Raw genomic sequence first — 23383 nt, 5'->3', positions numbered from 1 at the left:
TTTGTGTCTCCATACAAATTTTAAAATTTTTTTGTTCTAGTTCTGTAAAAAATGCCGTTGGTAGTTTGAGAGGAATGGCTTTGAATCTGTAGATTGCTTTGGGTAGTACAGTCATTTTCACAATACTGATTCCTCCAGTCCAAGAACATGGTATATCTCTCCATCTGTTTGTATCACCTTTAATTTCTTTCATCAGTGTCTTACAGTTTTCTGCATACAGGTCCTTTTTCTCCCTAGGTAGGTTTATTCCTAGGTAGTTTAGTCTTTCTGTTGCAGTGGTAAATGAGAGTGTTTCCTTAATTTCTCTTTCAGATTTTTCATCATTAGTGGATAGGAATGCAAGAGATTTCTGTGCATTAATTTTGTATTCTGCAACTTTACCAAATTGATTGATTAGGTCTAGTAGTTCTCTGGTGGCATCTTTAAGATTCTCTATGTATAGTATCATGTCATCTGCAAACAGTGACAGTTTTACTTCTTCTTTTCCAATTTGTATTCCTTTATTTTTTTCTTCTCTGATTGCCATGACTAGGACTTCCAAAACTATGTTGAATAATAGTGGTGAGAGTGGACATCCTTGTCTTGTTCCTGATCTTAGAGGAAATGCTTTCTGTTTTTCACCTTTGACAATGATGTTTGCTGTGCATCTGTCGAACATGGCATTTATTATGTTGAGGTAGGTTCCCTCTATGCCCACTTTCTGGAGAGTTTTTATCATAAATGGGTGTTGAATTTTGTCAAAAGCTTTTTCTGCATCTATTGAGATGATCATATGGTTTTATTCTTCAATTTGTTATTATGGTGTATCACATTGATTGATTTGCATATATTGAAGAATCCTTGCATTGCTGGGATAAATCCCACTTGATTATGGTGTATGATCTTTTTAATGTGTTGTTGGATTCTGTTTGCTAGTATTTGTTGAGGATTTTTGAATCTATATTCATCAGTGATATTGGTCTGCAGTTTTCTTTTTTTGTAGTATCTTTGTCTGGTTTTGGTATCAGGGTGATGGTGGCCTCATAGAATGAGTTTGGGAGTGTTCCTTCCTCTGCAATTTTTTGGAAAAGTTTGAGAAGGATGGTTGTTAGCTCTTCTCTAAATGTTTGATAGAATTCACCTGTGAAGCCACTGGTCCTGGACTTTTGTTTGTTGGAAGATTTTTAATCACAGTTTCAATTTCATTACGTGTGATTGGTCTGTTCATATTTTCTATTTCTTCCTGGTTCAGTCTTGGAAGGTTATACCTTTCTAAGAATTTGTCCATTTCTTCCAGGTTGTCCATTTTATTGGCATAGAGTTGCTTGTAGTAGTCTCTTAGGATGCTTTGTATTTCTGCGGTGTCTGTTGTAACTTCTCCTTTTTCATTTCTAATTTTATTTTTATTTATTTATTTTTTTTTTTGCGGTATGCGGGCCTCTCACTGTTGTGGCCTCCCCCGTCGCGGAGCACAGGCTCCGGACGCGCAGGCTCCGGACGCGCAGGCTCAGCGGCCATGGCCCACGGGCCCAGCCGCTCCGCGGCATATGGGATCCTCCCAGACCGGGGCACGAACCCGTATCCCCTGCATCGGCAGGCGGACTCTCAACCACTTGCGCCACCAGGGAGGCCCTCATTTCTAATTTTATTGATTTGAGTCCTCCCCCTCTTTTTCTTGATGAGTCTGGCTAATTGTTTATCAATTTTGTTAACCTTCTCAAAGAACCAGATTTTAGTTTTATTGATCTTTGCTTTTTTTTTTTTAAAGAAGATGTTGGGGGTAGGAGTTTATTAATTAATTAATTAATTTTTGCTGTGTTGGGTCTTCGTTTCTGTGCGAGGGCTTTCTCTAGTTGTGGCAAGCGGGGGCCACTGTTCATTGCGGTGCACGGGCCTCTCACTATCGCAGCCTCTCTTGTTGCGGAGCACAGGCTCCAGACATGCAGGCTCAGTAGCTGTGGCTCACGGGCCTAGTTGCTCCGTGGCATGTGGGATCCTCCCAGACCAGGGCTCGAACCTGTGTCCCCTGCATTAGCAGGCAGATTCTCAACCACTGTGCCACCAGGGAAGCCCTGCTATTGTTTTCTTCATTTCTATTTCATTTATTTCTGCTCTGACCTTTATGATTTCTTTCCTTCTACTAACTTTGGGTTTTGTTTGTTCTTCTTTCTCTAGTTTCTTTAGGTGTAAGGTTAGATAGTTTATTTGAGGTTTTTCTTGTTTCTTGAGGTAGGCTTGTATTGCTTTAAACTTCCCTCTTAGAACTGCTTGCTGCATCCCATAGGTTTTGGATCATTGTGTTTTCATTGTCATTTGTCTCTAGGTATTTTCTGATATCCTCTTTGATTTCTTCAGTGATGTCTTGGTTATTTAATAATGTATTGTTTAGCCTCCATGTGTTTGTGTTTTTTATGTTTTTTCCCCTGTAATTGATTTCTAATCTCATAGCGTTGTGGTCAGAAAAGATGCTTCATATGATTTCAATTTTCTTAAATTTACTGAGGCTTGATTTGTCACCCAAGATGTGATCTATCCTGGATAATGTTTCATGCACACTTGAGAAGAAAGTGTAATCTGCTGTTTTTGGATGGAATGTCCTATAAATATCAGTTAAATCTATCTGGTCTGTTGTGTCATTTAAAGCTTGTGTTTCCTTATTAATTTTCTCTTTGGATGATCTGTCCATTGGTGTAAGTGAGGTGTTAAAGTCCCCCACTATTACTGTGTTACTGTTGATTTCCTCTTTTTTTTTTTTTTTTTTTTTTGCGGTACGCGGGCCTCTCACTGTTGTGGCCTCTCCTGTTGTGGAGCAAGGCTCCAGACGTGCAGGCCCAGCAGCCATGGCTCACGGGCCTAGCTGCTCTGCGGCATGTGGGATCTTCCCGGACCGGGGCATGAACCCGCGTCCCCTGCATCGGCAGGTGGACCCTCAACCACTGCGCCACCAGGGAAGCCCTGTGTGGATCAATTTTAATGCTAACTCTTTAATGGCAAAATGCCCAAGGCTTAGGGATGAGCCATTCTGGTGTAAGAATTCATAAACTTGAGACTCATCCTAGAAGCGGCCAAGATGGTGGAGTAGGAAGGCCCTGAGTTCTCCTCCTCCCACAGACACACAAAAATTACAACTATCTAAAGCTCAATTGTTGATGAGAACCACCTGAAGGCTAGCAGAAAAGATATTCTACAACTGAAGATATAAAGAAGGAAGCACAATGATACAATTAGGAGGGTCAGAAATGAGGTATACCAAAGACCCATACTCCAGGGTAGGTGACCCACAAATGGGAGGATAATTACAACTGCAGAGTTTCTCCCCAAAAAGTGAGGGGTCTGAGCTCCACTTCCTGCTCCCCAGACCCAGGGGTCCTGCTCTGAGGAGACAAGCCCCTAGAACATTTGGCTTTGAAGGCCAGTAGGGCTTACTTTTGGGAAACTCGGAGGGGCTAGGAGATATAGACTCCACTCAGAGTACACACAAAATCTCATATGCTCCAAGACCCAGTGCAGAAGCAGTAGTTTTAAAGGAGCCTGGGTCAGACCCACTGGCTGATCTTGGAGAGCCTCCTGGAGAGGCAGGAGGCAATTGAGACTCACTCTGGGGACATAGACACCGGCAGCAGCCATTTTGGGGAGCTCATACCCCACGAGAACACTGGTGCTGCCAAGTGTCATTTTGGAATCCTCCTTCTAGCTTATAGTGTCTGGATCCGGCCCTGTCTGTCAGCTGCTAGGGACCAGAACTGGGACACTGCAAGCCACACAGCTAGCTAGGTGGGGACACAACAGGCCAGCTTCCCTGGGATTCAGCTGCCGTGGAACCCAGCCTTGCCCACCAGAGAGCCCAGGATCTGTCTCCAACCCGCGTCCACCAGTGGGCCAGCACTGGCCCCGGGAACTCGCCTCACCTAGTAGGAGGTGGTCACCAGCCCCAGGACCCCTTGGGTGCTGGCTCTACCCACCTGTGGGTTGACACCAACTCTGGAACACCTAGGGCACTGCCACCAGAGACCCTGGGACCTGGCTCTCCCCAACAGCAATTCCACTCCTGGGTGTCTAACCAAAGAAAATAAAAAAACTAATTTGAAAAAATATGCACCCCCTATGCACCCCTTATGATCATTACAGCATTATTCACAATTGCCAACATATAGAAGCAACCTAAGTGCCCATCAATAGATGAATGGATAAAGAAGATGGGGTAGATATGGGGTATACCATATATCACAATGGGGTATATATCACATATCACAATGGGGTATATATCACAATGGAATATTAGTCATGAAAAGGAATGAAATCTTGCCATTTGTGACAATATGGATGGACCTAGACGGTATTATACCAAGTGAAATAAGTCAGACAGAGAAAGACAAAAATACTGTATGATTTCACTTATATGTGGAATCTAAAAAACAAAACAAATGAACGAACATAACTAAACAGAAACAGACTCGGAGATAGAGAACAAACAGGTGGTTGCCAGAGGGGAGGGGGGGTGGGAGGGGAGAGAAATAGGTGGGGAGATTAAGAGGTACAAACTTCCAGTTACAAAATAAATGAGTCATGGGATGAAATGTAGTGTGGGGAATAGAGTTAATAATTATGTAATATGTTTTCATGGTGACAGAAGCAACTAGACTTACCATGGTGATCATTTTGAAATGTAAAAAAAAATCAAATCAGGGAAAATTCCCTGGCGGTCCAGTGGTTAGGACTCCGCGATTTCACTGCCGAGTGCCTGGGTTCAGTCCCTGGTGGGGGAACTATCCTGCAAGCCACTAGCTGTGACAAAAAAAAAAAAAAAAATCAAACCACTATGTTGTGTACCTGAAACTAATGTAGTGTTGTAGTGTTGCAGGTCAGTTATACTTCAAAAACAGACAAGCAAACAAATTCATAGAAAAAGAGATCAGATTTGTGGTTATCAGAGGTGGGGGGTGGGGGAGGGGGATTGGATTAGGTAGTCAAAAGGTACAAATTTACAAGATAAAGAAATACTAGGGATATAATGTACAACATGATAAATATAATTAACACTGGTGTATGTTATATATGAAGGTTAAGAGTAAATCCTGAGTTCTCATCACAAAGAAAAATATGTATTTTCTATTTCTTTCATTTTGTATCTATAGGAGATGATGGATGTTCACTAAACTTGTGATAATCACTGCATGATATATGTAAGTCAAATCATAACGTTGCACACCTTAAACTTCTACAGTGCTATATGTCGATTACATCTCAGTAAAACCAGAAGAAAAAAATTCATAAACTCTTCTTTTTGAGGTAACTAGTTCTATGCATCTGGATACTGTTCATGCTAGGCATTTGAAACTAGGGCTAATGTTTGTGGGTGGGTTTTTTTTTTAGATTATTATATTGTACTTTTTTATGACTTTATTGAGGAATAATTGATGTACAATAAACTGCACATATTTAAAGAGTACAATTTGATGAGTTTGACACAAGTCTATACCCATGAAACCATCAAGACAATCAAGATAATAAACATCCTTCACCCCTCAAGATTTCTTTGTGCTTCTTTAAAAGTTATACTTCCCAGGCAACCACTGATTTATTTTCTGCCCCTACATATGAGATTGGATTTTCTAGAATTTTATATAAGTGGAATTGCTAATGTGATGCTGTTTCAAATGTTAGAACTTCTTTGCTTTGGCTGCTTCTGGTCACATCAACACCACACGAGTTGTGCTGCTTTGGGGCAGCCTCCATCTGAGGCTTGGCAAGCCCCCTGCAATCTGTGCTGCCCCGCACCCCGCAAACCCTGCTCTAGATGCCACTTCCCTACCTCATTTTAGGTGACCTTTCCCTGTTTCCTAAAGCCATAAAGGACCCAGGAAATCTTACATGATTCTTTTTCTACAGCTCCCTGGTTGTGACCTTTCTAGTTTCTCTTACTCTAAATGGATAATATATGTTACAGCCCTGATCCTGATGGGCAGTTCTTCAGCTGGGCCCCAACCACACGTACTATGCTCCTTGGCAGTTAGCAAGGGCAAGTGGGGATTCAGATCCTGCCCCATCTAGATTTCCCAGCGCTAGACTGGCAGCCCGAGTGTGTATGTGTGTGTGCATGTGCGTGCGTTCATGCGAACATATGCACGTATATGTAAGGGGGATGCATAAGGTTCTTACTATATAAAGTTGCAAACATGTTTTATATAAAGTTTTAAATACATTTGAGCATATTTATTTTGGAAAATCCAGTGCTCAGTCCTTTAAAAACTTTTATTTTTACTGTACAAAATAGAAACAAATACAAAATAGTATTTACTCCAAAATTTCATTATTTCTGACTTGTCAGTCTTTTTATAACATGACAGAGGTCCCATTAAAAAGTTTCTTCAGTCTAATCTAAATAATTTCAAGCTAATCCATATCTGAAATGTGTTTTATTTCATCTTTCATATCCTTAATCTCAGCTCGGACTATTGTTAAGTTAGATATTTTCTCTTTTAAGAAAGCAATTTCTTTCTCTCTTTGTAGTAAGTCAGTAACCAATCTCCCAATGCGTACTGTTAAATCATTTACCAAGGGTTCCAAGCGGGAAAAGTCCTTCTTTAGATTATACACCTTTGGTTTTAGATCATTTGCAAAAGTCACTGTCTTCAGAACTTTAGCTCTGTCACTTTCTAAGCTTAAAAATCTATCTGTGTGCTTGCTGAAATCACTCTGTAGCTCAGAAAGTATCTTCTTAACAGAATTAATTCTTTGTGAATTGTCAGATGCTGTCTTTCGGAGCATTGTTGTTCGGTCAATGCTACTTGAAAGAAGATCACCTATGTTTTTTACTGTATTTTTTTCTACTTTTTTAATTTTATTTTCTAGTTCTTGAACAGAATCTGTCAGTGATGTTACATCAGTTACTAAACCTGAAATACGTCGCATATCTGTTTTTACGGTTGTAATCTTGAGACCGACATCTTTTGCCATGGAAGTTGTACTTTGGTCTACTTTTGTAACATCTGCAGAAACAGTGGTCAAATTGTTATTCAATACATCCTGCTTTTCAGTTATCCTGTTGGACCAAGTTTTCACTTCATAAATCTCCTCCTGTAGACGCTTTAGATGAGTAATTATTTGAAAAGACTTCAATTGTTCTATGATAGCTTCAGACTTCTGACACTGTAAGAAAATATAGTACCAGAATAATTAAATTGAGTAAAAGCTTAACATTTAAAATTCAACTTAAATGTTAGGTGTTATTTTAAACTATAAAGTTACTGCTATTCTGGAAAGCATTTGGTAAAAGATGCATCAAGTGTATTGCTAATGAATAGGAAGGAAAACATTGAGGAAATTTCATGTGACTGCAAATGGCATTTTCCAGTTATTTTTGCACCATCAGTCCTCTGCATGGTGACAAAATGAGCTAAATGAGGGAAAATGATGTATCTTCAGTTGCTGGAGAAGGGAGGAGGAAGCCCCCTCTAGATGAATTTCGGTAAATTTGGGGGGTCAAACAAGACAACATGACTTCTGAAACGCAAGTTTGTTTGTAGGTACAAGTGCTAGAATGAAGGGACTTTATTGTCCTATTACTTTTATGAATACTTTTCTGGGGTATTGAACTAATTCCATTCAATTAGTAATCCTTAAGTTCCTAGTGTGTTGTCAGGCATGTGAAGTCTGAGGAACATAAAGATGAGTACAGCTTCGGTTGTGGCTTCAACTCAGTTCAGTAGTTTAATAGAGATGATAGATATGTAAAAAAAAAAAACAACAAACAAACAAAACACTATCTCCAAAGTTCTAAAATTCCATGATTCCAAATACAAGTGATTCTCAACTTTTGGATGTTTCAATGCCATCCCCCTTCCCCAGCATCCATTGAATACTGATGTCTCTAAATTGTTTTGGTTTAACTTGGACAAATCAGATGATGAACATTTTGAGCCACACAACTGCCTGGCAATATTTCAAGTTGTTATTTTTGTTGTTGTGTGCGTGTGTTTATATAGCAGTTTTGGGGAAATTGAGTTATTTTATTTTATTGTATTTTTAATATTTGAATTTTTATTGCATTGTGCCATCAGTTAATAAAGTTAAGAGGGAAAGGGGAATATTAAAGTGTTGATTATAGTGATAAGATGGGTAAGTATCATAAACAATACAAAATTGAAAATTAAAACATACATGCGTGAGGTCTATCCATGTTGTCACAAATGACAGGATATCCTTTCTCAAGGCTGAATATATCAATGTATCAAAGTATCATGTTGTACACTTTAAATTTACACAATGTTGTATGTCAAATTTATTTAATTAAAAAAATAAAACACATAGGAATTGTCAGGTTTCAATTGTTTCAGTCAGAAGATTAACTTAAGCCTGTGCGCTGTATGCTAAACTATGAAGAAAAAAAATTAAAGAACAAACGTAAAATATATTGTCAAAGCCTGTGTCGTAACACAGATATACATTGTGATTACATTGAAAAAAGGAATCCCATTTATAACATGTAAGTCAGTTGTTCCACTTTTGCACATTTAGCTTTCAGATTGTTTTCTAGGAAAGCATTGCTTTCTTTCTTTCTTTCTTTTTATTTTTATTTTTTTGCAGTACGCGGGCCTCTCACTGTTGTGGCCTCTCCTGTTGCGGAGCACAGGCTCCAGACACGCAGGCTTAGTGGCCATGGCTCACGGGCCCAGCCACTCCGCTGGATGTGGGATCTTCCCGGACCGGGGCACGAACCCGTGTCCCCTGCATCAGCAGGCGGACTCTCAACCACTGCGCCACCAGGGAAGCCCTACAAATATACTTTTTAACTTTACATCGAAGGGTTAAGAAAATTAGGTGTTTGTTTTGTAAAAGTGATTTATATGTGCTAATTAAAAAAATGGACACTACTATCAGAAACTTAATGTAAAATTTATCATTAATTACAAAGATACAAAAATGTGTCTTAGGATATGGTAATCTTCCTTAAAGGAAAAACTAACAATGTAATTTAATATTTGATACACAGGAAAGTTTTTGAAATTTCAAGTATCTGTGTTAAATAAATGAATTTAAGAAACAGAGGAAGACAAATGAGGTACATCTAAATCTCTCTAGTGACAAGTTTTTATAGGAAGACCCCTGAATAAAGGAATATATACATGTGTACATACATGTACATAATATTTACTCATGAAATACTTGTATAAGGGCAGTTTTTGTTTCCCTTGGAATTGTCACTATAGAGCACAGTGGCCACCTTATTTCCATTTATTTTCTGTACACATTACTATAGTACATACCATAGTTAATAATAATGATGTATCAAACCTGGTGACACACCAATAAATAAATAAGTAAGTAAGTAAATAAATAAATAAATAAAAAGTAAAGAGTACAAGAGATCACATATGCCCTGGCAGGATGGAGGTTGAAACGACAAAGTTCCAGTTAACTTTATAATCTATTTTATTAGCGTGAAAATAAAAGCAAACAAATACAATTTTGTTAATGCACACAGACAAGAATTTACATATTCAGAAGTCAAGAAATTTAATGTTAATATTCTAAAAATTAATGCTATGCCTATGACCCATGGCTGTCTACCATAGGCCTTCCTAACCCCAAAGTAGAACTTATTTGGGATTTTTCAAAAAATGTACAGATTTACATAATAAAACCACCTGACCACAACTACCTTTTGTAACTGACTTCTTTCAAGTTCTTTGTGTTTAATTCCACTGAAATTGCATTATAAAACTGGGACTATAGTTGGTTATTGGCAAGAAGAAACATGTTGTTAGAACAGTACTTTCAAATGCAGTTAACTCAGTTTTTTCAACACCAACCTTGGACACCCTTGATACATCAGTTTACCAATAAAAGTGTTATGTGCTTCCCCAAACTTGTACATTTCCGATTATCATTATTGCAAAAATCTGTCTAGACCTCCCCTTAATTTCATCTCAATATGTCCATGTCTTATTCTTGACTCTATTATATAATTTTGTGTAAAATAAAATCACTATGTAAAACAAATTTGGTTGGGTAATTAGTTTGGGGACTCTAAAATAATGACATATTTTATTACCATAATTATCACATCGTATCTCATTATGCTGCTTTTTCTTCTTTAAAATAGGCCACAGGCTTATTAGTGTATTTTTATTGTAAGTAGAATAATTTATCTAGAGATCATGTACCTAGCAAACACAAGAGTCTGTAACACAGAACCTTAAAAAAAAACAAAACAAAAAACGCCCAGGTATACAAAGATATTCCCAAAGTCCATACTTCACAGGATGCACACTTAATTCATAGGGAAAACTTTCAAAAAGAACACATTTATTCTTTAAAAAAAATTTCTTACAAGTATCTATAACAGTTTAGAACCTTAACAAAAAGTAAAAATATTTCCCAGTCTCCATAGTTTTCAAAAAGTGCATATTAATTCATAGCAAAGCATTCCAGGCTCTCCCTCAGGCATGTTATCTTTTATTTTAGACAAAATTCCTATGAACTTGGTTGTCTGGATTCTTAGCCTGCAGTAAATTGCAAAGGAAATGAAAAACTGGCTGAGGTGAAAACATCACTGATCAACCTGACAGTAAGATCAGGTCAGTGGGTCACCTTTTCAGGTAACAGAAAAGGTATAAGATGGGGTTCCCTGGTGGCGCAGTGGTTGGGAGTCCGCCTGCCGATGCGGGGGACGCGGGTTCGTGCCCCGGTCCGGGAGGATCCCGCGTGCCGCGGAGCAGTTGGGCCCGTGAGCCATGGCCGCTGGGCCTGCGCGTCTGGAGCCTGTGCTCCGCAACGGGAGAGGCCACAATAGGGAGAGGCCCGCGTACCGCAAAAAAAAAAAAAAAAAAAAGGTATAAGAAATAGACAGAAGGTTTGAAAAATAGCAAACTGGGGTCGAGTGAGGAGGTAAACACCCCTCAATAGCTCCTAGGGACATTAATATATTTGGGTCCAATATGACAGATAAAATTCACAATAATGTCCATTAATTATTAGAAAAACATTAAAAAATATTAAGTATATTGCTTCAAAAAAGTAGAGAAATATATATTTTAGAAATGTTTCTATTTAAAATGGTGAAAATGAAATAAGTTTTATTGCTTAAAAAGATAAGCTTTGACTCTCTGGATAACACATTTGTGTGGACACCTCACTTATTTTCCAATAATGTAGGGTAAAGTGAGGCATATCAAAATAACTCAAAAGCATGGGACTAATCAGTTTATGTATAATAATGTGGTTCATCAGGATAAATGTAGTGCGTTCAAAAATCACTATCAATTCCTTTATTTTCTAGATTATATTCTTCTGGAGTCCCCTTTTCTCTTGTACTTGAATATACTATAAAATCATGAACTTTTCCTTTTAGAACATCCAGTTCATTCTGCATCTTTAATATGCTATTATCATACTGAATTTCTTCAAGGGTTTTCTGCATCTCCATTATTTCAGACACTGCTTTCAGCATATCGTCTTCCATATTAAACATCTGAAGAGTCAAGTCTTCCATTTTTTTTTCTGTCCCTATCAGATCCTGAGAGACTCTGAGAACAGAGCGAATAGCACTTTCAATTGTTGGCAACTGCGTCTTGCATTCTTCAGCTTTGGGTTCGTAGCTGGAAAGTTTATTAGTCAGGTCTTCATCTCTGGCAAAGAGAGCATGTTGTTCCTCTTCTAACTTTTCAAGTGCTTTTGTGTCGGAGCCAAGCTGCTCCTCTACACGCAGAAGATCCTCCTCTTCTTGTCTTTTTATAGTTCTAATATTTCTTACTGTGCTATCTTCCAAATCTTTTAGCCTCTCAGTGAGCAATTTTATTTCTTGTTCAGCTGAGTTAATTTGGGCAGTAACTTGAGAATGTATATGTTTTGATTCTGATTTGAAAATGTCTGTATTAACATTCATTTCTTCTAGGCTTCTCTTCCAGAAATCTGTAACGTTCTGGAATTTCTCATTAAGGCTTTGCATCTTTTGAGTGAGCATCTCTTCACTATTCTGAATGTCATACATGATACTTTGGAGGCTGGATACTTCCTGCTCAAACTGGGTCACCAAAGACATGGATGATGTAGCTTCCTGCAGGATACTTTCAGTAGTTGCAAGCTGCATTTATAACACAAAACAATTCCCAAGGCTACTTAATAACTTTTATATTAGGGAAACAAACTTTAACAATCACTTGCCAAGTTCAAATTCTGAAGATGTCTAAAATATCCAAATACATAAGAATCATACAGACAAAAACAATTGTTACATATTTAAGTTGTTAAAAACATGTTTTAAACACATTTAATAGATTAGCACTATGGTAGAAAAATACAGTTGTCCCGCATCCCTAGGTATCCACCTGTGGGGCATTGGTATTCCTGTGGATACCAAAATCCATGGGTGCTCAAGTCCCTCATGTAATATCTGGGTGAGGAACCCACAGATATGGAGGGCCAACTGTATACACCTGAACTTATAATCCTAAATATTTGTGCATTTTCATGGAGGGATATTCAAAAGAAAAATAATGTTAAAGAAGTCTGAAGTATATCACATTTCCTTCTTTTTTATTCCAATGGAAAGCAAATTAGCTGTCATTTTAATAGTTATTTGGCTTTTTAGAAACTGACTTAGTTATAAAATTTGTTAACTTTCCTAAGTTCTATGATTCTGGAAGACTTTCTGCCTGAAAAAAAAAAATTGTTGACTGACCTCTTGCAGAAAAGGTACCAGAATCAGATCTTATAACAATCACAAAGGCAAAAAGTGAATAAAAAATCAGTTTACAGAGATAATTGATGTCAAACAGTAAAGTGTTCTAAGTATCTATAAATTATGGTAAGCTCCTAGCATCTCCTAAAATGTCTAGAATATAGAAGGACCAGGTTGTGGACCTCTTTCTTAGCCTATACTCACACAAAGATAACAGCCTTAGAGACTACAGGAAGGCCTAGAAATGATCATTAATTTATCAGATGTTTGCAGCATTATGTTGAAGACATAATACTGTACAAGACACAGTTCTGCCCTTAAGCAGCTTAGTTTAATTGGGGAGAAAGCAAAGTCTACATGCGCTGTGACAGGGAAAGAGCTATGGAAGCACTTACACAGGGCATCCAAACTGAACTTCGATGATCAAGGAAAATACTATAGAAATATTATCTAATAGCTGCTTCTAGTTACTTCCTCTAAATCATCCTACACACTACAGCCAGATTTAAGGTTTTAAAAACTGCTATGTACATCGTGGTACAACATTAAAAACCCCTTAAGACGTTTCCTAACACTTCTAGGAGGAAGTCCCAAATTCCATAACTTCTCTATATGTTAGCCTTCCTTCCTCTTTGTTTAGCTAAGTTCTGTCCTTCCTTCAAGGCTCAGACCAGGTCTCAGGTTTTCAGTGCAGCATTCTTCCATGACCCTAGCCATGAGAGCCTGAACTCCTGTAGAATCTATCATATTACATATTTGCAACTTATTTGGCATTTAGTGCATATAATTCAAGAATTCTTGAGTGTTCACTCTGTGCCAGACCTTGTGCTAGACACTGGATATAAAAACAAAGATACAGTATAGTCCCTATACTGATGAATTAGCCAGGAGAAGCTATGAGAGCTTCTAAATTCCTTAGGGGAAGAGACCATGTTTTATGCCTTTTTGTAGTCCCCATATCCAGGGTATAAAGAACATGTTTCTTGATATTTAGTAAGAAGAATGGCCAGAAACCTCCTGGGTCCACCCCAATCAGGACCTGAAGCAGTTCCAGGTGATAGCTGGGAACAATGCATAACAGTATCGCTCTGAAACCTTGTTTTTAATGAATACATGTAGCTATAATACAAGTTCCTTTAAAAACACCAACTATGAGAAATACTTGTACATTGGTAATAGTGTTATGTTTAGTTGTCTTATTAGCAGCATTTTGCAGAGACAAGCTTTTTTTTTTTTTTTTTTTTTGCGGTACGCGGGCCTCTCACTGCTGTGGCCTCTCCCGCTGCGGAGCACAGGCTCTGGACGTGCAGGCTCAGCGGCCATGGCTCATGGGCCCAGCCGCTCCTCGACATGTGGGCACAAACCCGTGTTCCCTGCATCGGCAGGCGGACTCCCAACCACTGCGCCACCAGGGAAGCCCAACAAGCTTATCTTAATCCAAGGTAATTTCTTGTTTAGGCTGTTCACCAGAGCATCACTATAACCTGGAGGCAGTATAACCCAGGAGACTCCAATTATAAGATCAACTTTTCAGGATAACAAAGGTCTCAAGACTTCATCTGCAAACAATAAGTGACTAGTACACCACAATAGCTAGCATTTATGGGCTGCCATTATAGTCTAAGCATTCTTCATTTTTTACAAAAGTTAATATCTTAAATTTATTACTGCTTGGAAGTTTTCAAAGAGCTTGCATATATATTGTATCTCATCTGATCCTTACACAAATCTTGATATTCTCATTTAATAAATGATGAAATAGAGGCCAAGAGAAGTTAAAGTGATTTTTCCAAAGTCACACAGTTATGATGAGAGCCCATGTCTAGTTGTTTTCCCCTCCTACTGCATTAAGCTGGCCTTTAGGACCAGCTTTGTAAAGAGGCAGCTATTGTTAAACTACTCCTAGGGCAGACTGGGAGAGAACAAACTATGTGAAGACAATATTTCTTGGATCCTAGGATGATATTTTAATTATCTGGTCAAAGGCATTTATTTATTTACTTTTAATTGAAGTATAGTTGATTAACAATCTTATATTAGTTTCAAGTGTACAACATAGATTTACAGATTATACTCCATTTAAAGTTATTGCAAACAAATGGCTATATTTGCCTGTGCCATAAAATACATCCTTGTTGCTTACAAAAGCATTTTTTTAATCTACATGAGTTTTATTGAAAACATTGCCTATTATAAAATTGGCCACATAGTGGAAAGTAAGAAAAAAATGAATATTTTAATTTATGCATGGAGAAGCCCTTAGGTTTACATTCTCAGTCTACCAAACTGTAGATTTAATACAAAAAATTTAGGACAGGGACTTCCCTGGTGGCACAGTGGTCGAGAATCCGCCTGCCAACGCAGGGGACACGGGTTTGAGCCCTGGTGTGGGAAGATTCCACATGCCGCAGAGCAACTAGGCCCGTGAGCCACAACTACTGAGCCCGTGTGCCACAACTACTGAAGGCTGCTGCTCGCCTAGAGCCTGAGCTCCACAACAAGAGAAGCCACCACAGTGAGAAGCTCGTGCACCACAATGAAAAGTAGCCCCCACTCGCAGCAACTAGAGAAAAGCCTGCGCACAGCAACAAACGCCCAACGCAGCCAAAAAAAAACCAACCCTTAGGGCAGTGTTCCATCTTACAGCTGCTTAGGAGTAATTAGATATTAGAAGAGGGAAACTAGAGGGCTACTGGGGAGAGATACTGAGAGTGATAGCCGACAGGCCAGGCTCTAATCTCCTGTAATATTTGACTTCAAATTCTAATCATATGTTAAATCTTTGTCCTCCTTACCAGGTTCCAAGCTTGCAAGGCAGAGATTCACTAAAAGCATTTTAATTGCTGCCAAAATGCTCATTTAAAAAGGAAATCTTTCTTCAAAATTTGTTTTCAATAGCATTTAAGTACATGAAGTTTCTATCTCCTGGAATTTTTTCTGTCATTACGTTTGCTCTGATTAGAGGGCTTTCGATAACTACAATCAGTTTCCAACCTGAGCCCTAGGTCAAAATACCAACTCTTGCAGCACCTTCCCAGAGGCCTCTAAACTCACCCTCCATGGAATTCACTGGCATGTGTAAGGGATAATTTTAATCCATGACTCTTCTCTTCTTGGGGATTACAGGTTTATTCTGTGCATCAGGCTGCAGGGACTTAGGCCGTCTATGTCATTTCTATCTATTTTTGCAACATCTTTGCTTACCCTGGGGCCAAGCACAAATCCTTTTCTACCTTATCACAGAGTAAAGGCTCAGTGATGAACAAAGGAACAAACAAGCCATGTTTCCCAATGATAGCTTGGTCTCTGATAGCCAGACAAGGCCCACATGATGACTTATTGGGTGCAGCTGACCTTCTCCTGAGACATGTGGTAGTTAAAAATTTTTTATCTGTCTCACATTTCTAAGAATCACAGTAGTAATGCACTTGTATTTGCAGCTTGACGAAACACAAAATAGACATGGATTTTCATTTGTCTATAAAAATCAATATTTATTTTAGGTTAGTCATTCTTATATGCATATGAATATATATGCTTACCAAGTGGAAATAAAGAAAAAAAACTGATGGATCTTAGTCCAAAAAGTGCTACTCCTATTTTAATTTTATATCTAAAAATCAATAATATTTTCAGTGCTCAAGATACTTGATATTTAAATAGAAAATTGAGGTCACGTCAATATGACAATATTGGTCTTTTTAAACAATAACATTTGTCATATATTAGAAAATTCTTGTCCTTTTGAAATGTAAGCTAAGACTAAGTTGGATTAAAGGGAGGATGTGAAGAAGTAGGAAAACCAGTGAGAGTTAAAGTAGTAATGGTCTAAAAGGCAGGAAAAAAGAATTTATCAACTGGGGTAGAAGGGTGGCAATGGGGAAGAAAAACGATAAAATCTCCCCAAATATGCCAATTAATAATTACCTTTTCTGAAATTAAACTGATTTTACTTTGAAGCCCTTGGAATTCGTTGGTTTCCATTTTCAGTAACTGGTATTGGTTTTCCACCTTTGCAAACTTTTCCGACTGCTGAAATACAAACCTGAAAAAGGGGAAAAAAAAAAAGTCACTACTTCCTAACTCAAACCCATTTAAGTTCGGATGTTAAAGCAGTATTTTATGCCCACTTCTGATAAGGACAACATAAATTCTGGTATAGGTAGTGGCAGCTTTTATAAGAAGCGAGGAGTGAATACGCAGTCCAGTGGTTCAACAGCTTCACTGCATATTGGAGTCACCTGGCAGCTTTAGTTTTAATTTTTTTTTTTTTTTTTTTTTTTGCTGTACGCGGGCCTCTCACTGCTGTGGCCTCTCCCGTTGCGGAGCACAGGCTCCGGACACACAGGCTCCGCGGCCATGGCTCGCGGGCCCAGCCGCTCCGCGGCATGTGGGATCTTCCGGGATCGGGGCACGAACCCGTGTCCCCTGCATCGGCAGGCGGACTCTCAACCACTGCGCCACCAGGGAAGCCCTAGTTTTAAATTTTAAAAATTTATTTATTTTTATTTTTGGCTGTGTTGGGTCTTCGTTGCTTCGCCCGGGCTTTCTCTAGTTGCGGCGAGCGGGGGCTACTCTTCGTTGCAGTGCGCGGGCTTCTCACTGCGGTGGCTTCTCTTATTGCAGAGCTCGGGTTGTAGGCGCGTGGGCTTCAGTAGCTGTGGCTTGCGGGCTCTAGAGCGCAGGCTCAGTAGTTGTGGTGCCCGGGCTTAGTTGCTCTGCGGCATGTGGGATCTTCCCCGACCAGGGCTGGAACCCATGTCCCCTGCATTGGCAGGCAGATTCTTCTTCAAAAAAAAAAATTCATTTATTTGGCTGTGTTGGGTCTTCGTTATTGCACGCCGGCTTCCTCTACTTGCGGTGAGCGTGGCGTACTCTGCTACGGTGCGCAGGTTTCTCATTGCCGTGGTTTCTCTTGTTGCGGAGCACGGACTCTGGGCGTGCGAGCTTCAGTAGTTGTGGCACGCGGGCTCTAGAGTGCAGGCTCAGTAGTTGTGGCGCACGGGCTTAGTTGCTCCCTGGCATGAGGGATCTTCCTGGAGCGGGGCACGAACCCGTGTCCCCTGCACTGGCAAGCTGATTCTTAACCACGGCGCCACCAGGGAAGCCCTTACCTGGTAGCTTTAAAAAAGTGTAATGCCTGGGTCTTACCACAGAAATTCTGACTTAATTGGTTTGGGATGTGACTTAGATATTGTAAATTTTCAAATCTCCCAGCCAAGATGACAACGACAGTTGTCACTTTATTGTAAAAATGACTTCCACTGAAAGACAAACATTTAGATTCAAAACTCAATGGAGAGGTGACTGAATCAAACTCATAAATATCATTAGGCTAACTGTTGTTTATAAAACTGTCCAAAACTAAAATGGAGTATTTGCATTTTAAACAAATGTTTACAATGTTGTATGAAATTTCTTTTGATGATGGCTAATGTTTATTCTATAACAGTGAATTAAGTAAGCCCAGGTTACATAATTAGTACAGATTGACTTCTCCTGTGTGTTAATATGAACTTTTAAACAAAACTTCTCGTTATTAGAAAACACTATTATCCTAATTTCAAAGAAGGATGTGTAGACAATTCTTTTCTGATTGGCTATTTCATTCTTGGCTTTTAGGGACCAGCAGACAGAGATGAAGGAGAAAGATGGTCTAAAGAAATGTCTAATTTCAGGAACTAGTTTTATCATCCATTACTCCAGTGTTAACCTCATGGGTTTATCCTATAGATCAGTGTGTTCATTTAGAATAAAATCATTATTATAAGAGGAATTTTTTATGAAGGTTGATCCACAAAAATTCATTACAGGACTTTCTGTTTTATTTACTCTTTTTAATGTTATCTCCACACTTCTCTTCAAAATTCAAATATTAAGGAAAAGCTTGAAGAAAACTGTATCATATTAGTGACCATCTCTGATGATAATTTGTAGTTTTTTTCATGGCTAGCTTCTCACCAAAATAAAAAAATAAAATTCACCATTTCTATATATGAATAGTGCATAAAAGAAAAAAGAAGTATAAAGTTTACTTAGTGCTAGTAATGAAAATAATCAACAGTGGTCTGTATGATGCTGAGTTAAAATACATGTTTTATTTTCACTTCGAACTGCCAGACACTATTCTAAGTGCATTATAAATATTAACTCATTTAACATTAAGGAAGAGGATGATTCTTCTAGAAGCCAAAAATGTACACTGAGAGAAGGTGGTTTCAATTGTGAAACACTAATTTTTGAAACTGGCATCCAGATTATGCCCAAGGTGCTGTTTCCTTTTTATGAGTCAGAGGCATTTTCTAACAGGAGCAGTTCAAGACCTCCTTACTCCCTATCTTCCTTCGTTTAGGTGAGACAACAATTAGGGTCTGCTAAGGGCTACAGCTTCTAGGAGGAGAAAGGATTATAAACAATTCTGGACTAGGGATTTCTATTTCTAGGGTCTTGGCCTCTTTTTGGATTAATATCAAAGGTAGACAGCATATCATACTGGATGAATGTGAAGCTAGGCAACTTTGGCTCTGCCATTTACTAGCTGTACAAGCACCTTGGGCAAGTTATTTAACTTACCTTTGCTAGTTTCCTCATCTGCAAAGTGGGGATAAAACTACTTAGTTCATAGGGTGTTGTAGAGATTAAACAGGTTCATATTAATAAAGCTCTTAAAATGCCTTGAACATAAAACGTCAACTATTCTCTTTACGTACCTTGGCCCTTTCTTTTGAATTGCTTTGCACAGCTGCTTTTCCCATTCCTCTGACAAGCCTAGAGTAGTAAAATGGATCAGGGCTCCCTTCTACTTAACACTTGACAGAAGCCCCAGGCCTGTCACACTTTGAACCAGGGTTGGGTTTATAGCAAACAAAAGATGAAGTGAATGGATGAGACCCACTAATAGGAAAAGAAGCATTCTCTTACCCTGTTTTGGGCCCTCTTTTCACTATCATAGGTAAAGATCTTGAAGGTATGGATGTAGGAGAAAAGGACCCGGATTAATTGGCCACCTTAGTGTAGGCTTTACAAAGGGAATCTTCCTGACTTCTTCATAATCCATTGCAGTTTACAGAGAACTCACATAGATTCAGGGCCCTGTGGGAATAAACCATGCATTTCCTTGGAGTCTTGTCTCTGCATAGCTCCTTTAGGAGGCCTAGATGTCAGACAGCTGATGGAGGATTTATATATACAGGATTTTTCTCTGGCTCTGTTTCAACTTAGTAACGAGAAAGAGTCAGTACCCATTTAGCTGTATGTTTCATACAGCAACTTCATTTTCAGCATAATACTGAAAGTTCAGGAACACACAGACCATATTCCATTTTAAAAAATCAAGGTAATTAAAGGATAACTGTCTTTCAGATTAAACTCCACTAACAACAAAAGCTGAAAAATGGGGTTAGCCAAGATTTTACTGTATAAATGATTTATAGAGAAAGTTGTATTAGATAGAGAAAAAAAAACCCTGAATGATCTGATGGTTGAAAGAGCTTTTGACTTCTGATACATAATTATCACAAATGCCATGACAAACTTTTATAAAGGCAATTAAAAAATCTGTTGAAATTTCCAGAAGAAACTTTAAAAGTTTTACAATGGAACTTCTAGTTGACTAAATTTCTATGTAATAAGCTTTTAAGGTTTTGTCTTGTTTAGTACCTTCATAACTTTTAAAAACTTTTTGAAAGCAGAATGTCTTCAATCTCTTACGTGGAAAATTTCCTTAAAGAGTTTATAAATGACGTATGCAAACCAACACTCAGGCCCTATAGTTCTGGGCAACTGTTATCTCCAACATCTTATTGTCAAGCTGACAGATGATTATCAGGACTTTGTTTAATAGAGAGAAGATGTTCAAGTACCACCCTTTTGTTGCATTATCTCTGTTTATTTTCCAAACAAGGATCCAAAGACTAATGGTTTGAAGATACTGAAATAGTGATGCCTTGAAATCAACCTCGGACAGTGCAAGGGTTCAAATCTCTGCCCTAACTTAATCAGACAAAATTAGAGTACTCCTAAGCTGTATTTAGGCACATATAGTCGATTTTGTATTTTAACAACCAGAACAGTGTCAGTACAATTGCATGCAAAAAGATTTGATAGACCAATCTTTAGGTGCTAATCCTAGTGGTAAAAATGTCAGTGGCTTAGTTATAATTCCAGTGTGCTTTTTCGTATTTTGAGATGCTAAATGTTTGCATTTTATTTAGAAAATTCCCAAATTTACCACGAATACATATTTGCTATAGTGACCAAAGTATTTATACTTCAACTCTTGTCGCAAAAGATTTCACAAGAGCAATTAAGTCATTTAATAACAATCATTGAATCTGCCCATTTTAGAAATAATCTTTGAGCATTGTTTTATTATTTTGCAAAGACACAGTTCAAATAAAATCTTCCTACTTGAATATAACTTGTTTGTATCTTTACAGCAGGCACTAACAGTAAATTCCTGAGCTGAAGTGTCTGCTTTTCAACAGTTGTTTTCCTTTATAGATTCCTGTTAGTGTGTTTTCCCAGGACAGTAACTAAATTATTGAAAAGTTGAGCATTTTCTGATGTAATTTATCTCATATGAATATGAATCTTGGATGAGAATTAACAAATTCAGTAACTAAAACCAGTTGTATTAGGTTCTAGAAAGAAGCAACATATATATTTTAGCCTACTAAGTTCTAGTACTGAATAACTTTCCCAACACAAAGTTTTTGATTTACCTGAAGAAGGTCATGCAATTTAAGACAAAAAAGCAGTTTATTTAAAACAGTAAATTCTGTACATTTATTCTTTTAAGATCAAAATATTCCATAAACAAATATATTAGTAAAATAACAATTTATCTCTTTTTGAAGAGAATATTTAATAATCAACATTTCACTTTATTGTAACAAATCTTTTATTGACTGAGGATGAGTCATCAGTAAAGTATACTTCAAAATTTACTAGCATCAAAAATGTTCTAGGACTTCCCTGGTGGCGCAGTGGTTAAGAATCCACCTGCCAATGCAGGGGACACACGGGTTCGAGCCCTGGTCCGGGAAGATCCCACATGCTGCAGAGCAACTAAGCCCATGAGCCACAACTCCTGAGCCTGCGCTCTAGAGCCCGCAAGCCACAACTACTGAGCCCGCATGCCGCAACTACTGAAGCCCGTGTGCCTAAAGCCCGTGCTCCATAACAAGAGAAGCCACAGCAATGAGAAGCCCGCGCACCACAATGAAGAGTAGCCCCCGCTCACCGCAACTAGAGAAAGCCCGCGCGCAGTAACGAAGACCCAACGCAGCCAAAAAGAGGAAAAAATGTTCTAGATGAGAGGACATCGAGGGCTGCTTCTAAAATCCAATTCTTGAAGATAAATAGCTATCTTCTAAATACTTCAAAAATCAGTAAAAATGGAGGGGAACTCTAAAGAGTCAGTCTTGTTATTAAAACGAAATAGGTTAATCCTAAAGAATATGATTGAGGAAAACAAAATAAGTTGGTTTTAAGGTTATTTCTTAATATTCATCTTTCCTATGACATCAATATATCGCTATTTGCTTGGTTTAAAAACTATAAGTTTTTAGTTTCAGGTGAACAAAAGTGTTATACTAAAACTCAATCTGTAACTTAGGAACAGACTTAACGCATGCACAATAACCAAAATATGAGCTATCTTCCAAAACTTGATATTATCATGAACGTTTGTTGCTTTAAGATCATAATGAATTCTTTTAAGGTTGCAAACGTTGCCACTAGGCATTTATGGGGTGGGGCAAATTTGTCCCAAATGCACAGCGGACAGGAAGTAACGGGTTCTAAAAACGGGAATGCTTCTGTCCTGTACAGGCGCTTAATGAAATTTGGCCGAATCTGCATTTCTTAATGGTTGACGTTCCCAAACCTTGGCCTCAGCTTCAGCTGGGCGATCGAGGCACGCCAGCAGTACAAAAGCAAAATGAATTACGAGAAACGAGCGAAAGTTAAAATAAAGGTTGGGCCGTCCCTTCCTTGGGGTCGATGCTGAGGAACAGAAGCCGCATGCGTGGGGGCTAGAGGTTAGCGGGACGCCGAGCCGGGCGGGGCCGGGGCAGACGCGGGACCCCGAGAAGAGAGGGCGACCACGCGAGGCCGGACACCGGGCGGCCTCGGACCACTTACCAGGCTAGGCCCAGGCACGTCCCCAGCGACAGAAGGCTCACGCCGGTCCGGGGGTCCGCCCAGCCCCCGCCTCCACCGCCCCGACCCTCGGGGCTCTTCCCGCCCTCGCTTCGCTTCCCAGGCTCCGCTGGGGCTCCCTTGGGCGCCGACCTCTTCCGGCTCTTCACCTCAGACATGTCTGGAGGTCCTGAGAATGACAAACCCGGGGCTGCCTCTTCACCCTGGGGTAGTGGGACGTGGCCTCTACAGCCTCCGCGGGAAGGCTCGGCGGTAACCTCGCCCCGTTTCAGACTTGGCACCGCCCAGAAACCAGCCCCCTTCCTCTCCCGGCCATTCTCGCTGCTCCACAGCGTCTCCCAGCCACCCGCTTTCTAGTTCCTCCAGCTGGGGTAGGCGGCAATCCTACTTCCCTAAACTGCGTTAACACTGCAAAAGCGAGGAAACCGTGGCTCCCAGGCGTCTGCAAGCCACCGGGACGCGGGGAGGGCGGGGCGGGGCGGGGCGGGGCGGGGCAGCGCGCGTCACGTCGAGCGCGCCGCCGCCTCGGTCCGCCCTTCGTTGGAGCGAGGCACGCCC

General features: G+C 39.4%; 2 protein-coding genes across 3 annotated transcripts in view; one reads left to right on the top strand and one right to left on the bottom strand.

Annotated features, from left to right (window-relative positions):
- Positions 1-6213: 6213 nt before the first annotated feature.
- Positions 6214-23264, bottom strand: IKBIP (IKBKB interacting protein). Of its 2 annotated transcripts, none has more exons than XM_060113961.1 (3): positions 22808-23262; positions 16589-16706; positions 6214-7128 (listed from the first exon to the last, which is right to left on the bottom strand). In XM_060113961.1, exons 1-3 carry the CDS (start codon positions 22981-22983, stop codon positions 6373-6375), a joined length of 1050 nt encoding a protein of 349 aa, XP_059969944.1. In that variant the 5' UTR covers positions 22984-23262; the 3' UTR covers positions 6214-6372. The 2 variants fall into 2 exon arrangements, with proteins under 2 accessions (XP_059969944.1, XP_059969943.1); XM_060113960.1 differs by lacking the exon at positions 6214-7128 and adding an exon at positions 9394-12064 and having other exon boundaries at positions 22808-23264.
- APAF1 (apoptotic peptidase activating factor 1) overlaps positions 22641-23383 on the top strand; it is a 94605-nt gene continuing 93862 nt past the window's right edge. Inside the window, exon 1 of the mRNA XM_060113958.1 lies at positions 22641-22704. The gene's annotated coding sequence lies outside the window, so the exon portion shown is untranslated. The remainder of the gene's footprint in view (positions 22705-23383) is intronic.

The sequence above is a fragment of the Mesoplodon densirostris genome, chromosome 11, assembly GCF_025265405.1.
Source record: "Mesoplodon densirostris isolate mMesDen1 chromosome 11, mMesDen1 primary haplotype, whole genome shotgun sequence".
In the NCBI taxonomy this organism is placed as follows: Eukaryota; Metazoa; Chordata; class Mammalia; order Artiodactyla; family Ziphiidae; genus Mesoplodon; species Mesoplodon densirostris.
This window is presented reverse-complemented; position numbering and strand designations above follow the sequence as displayed.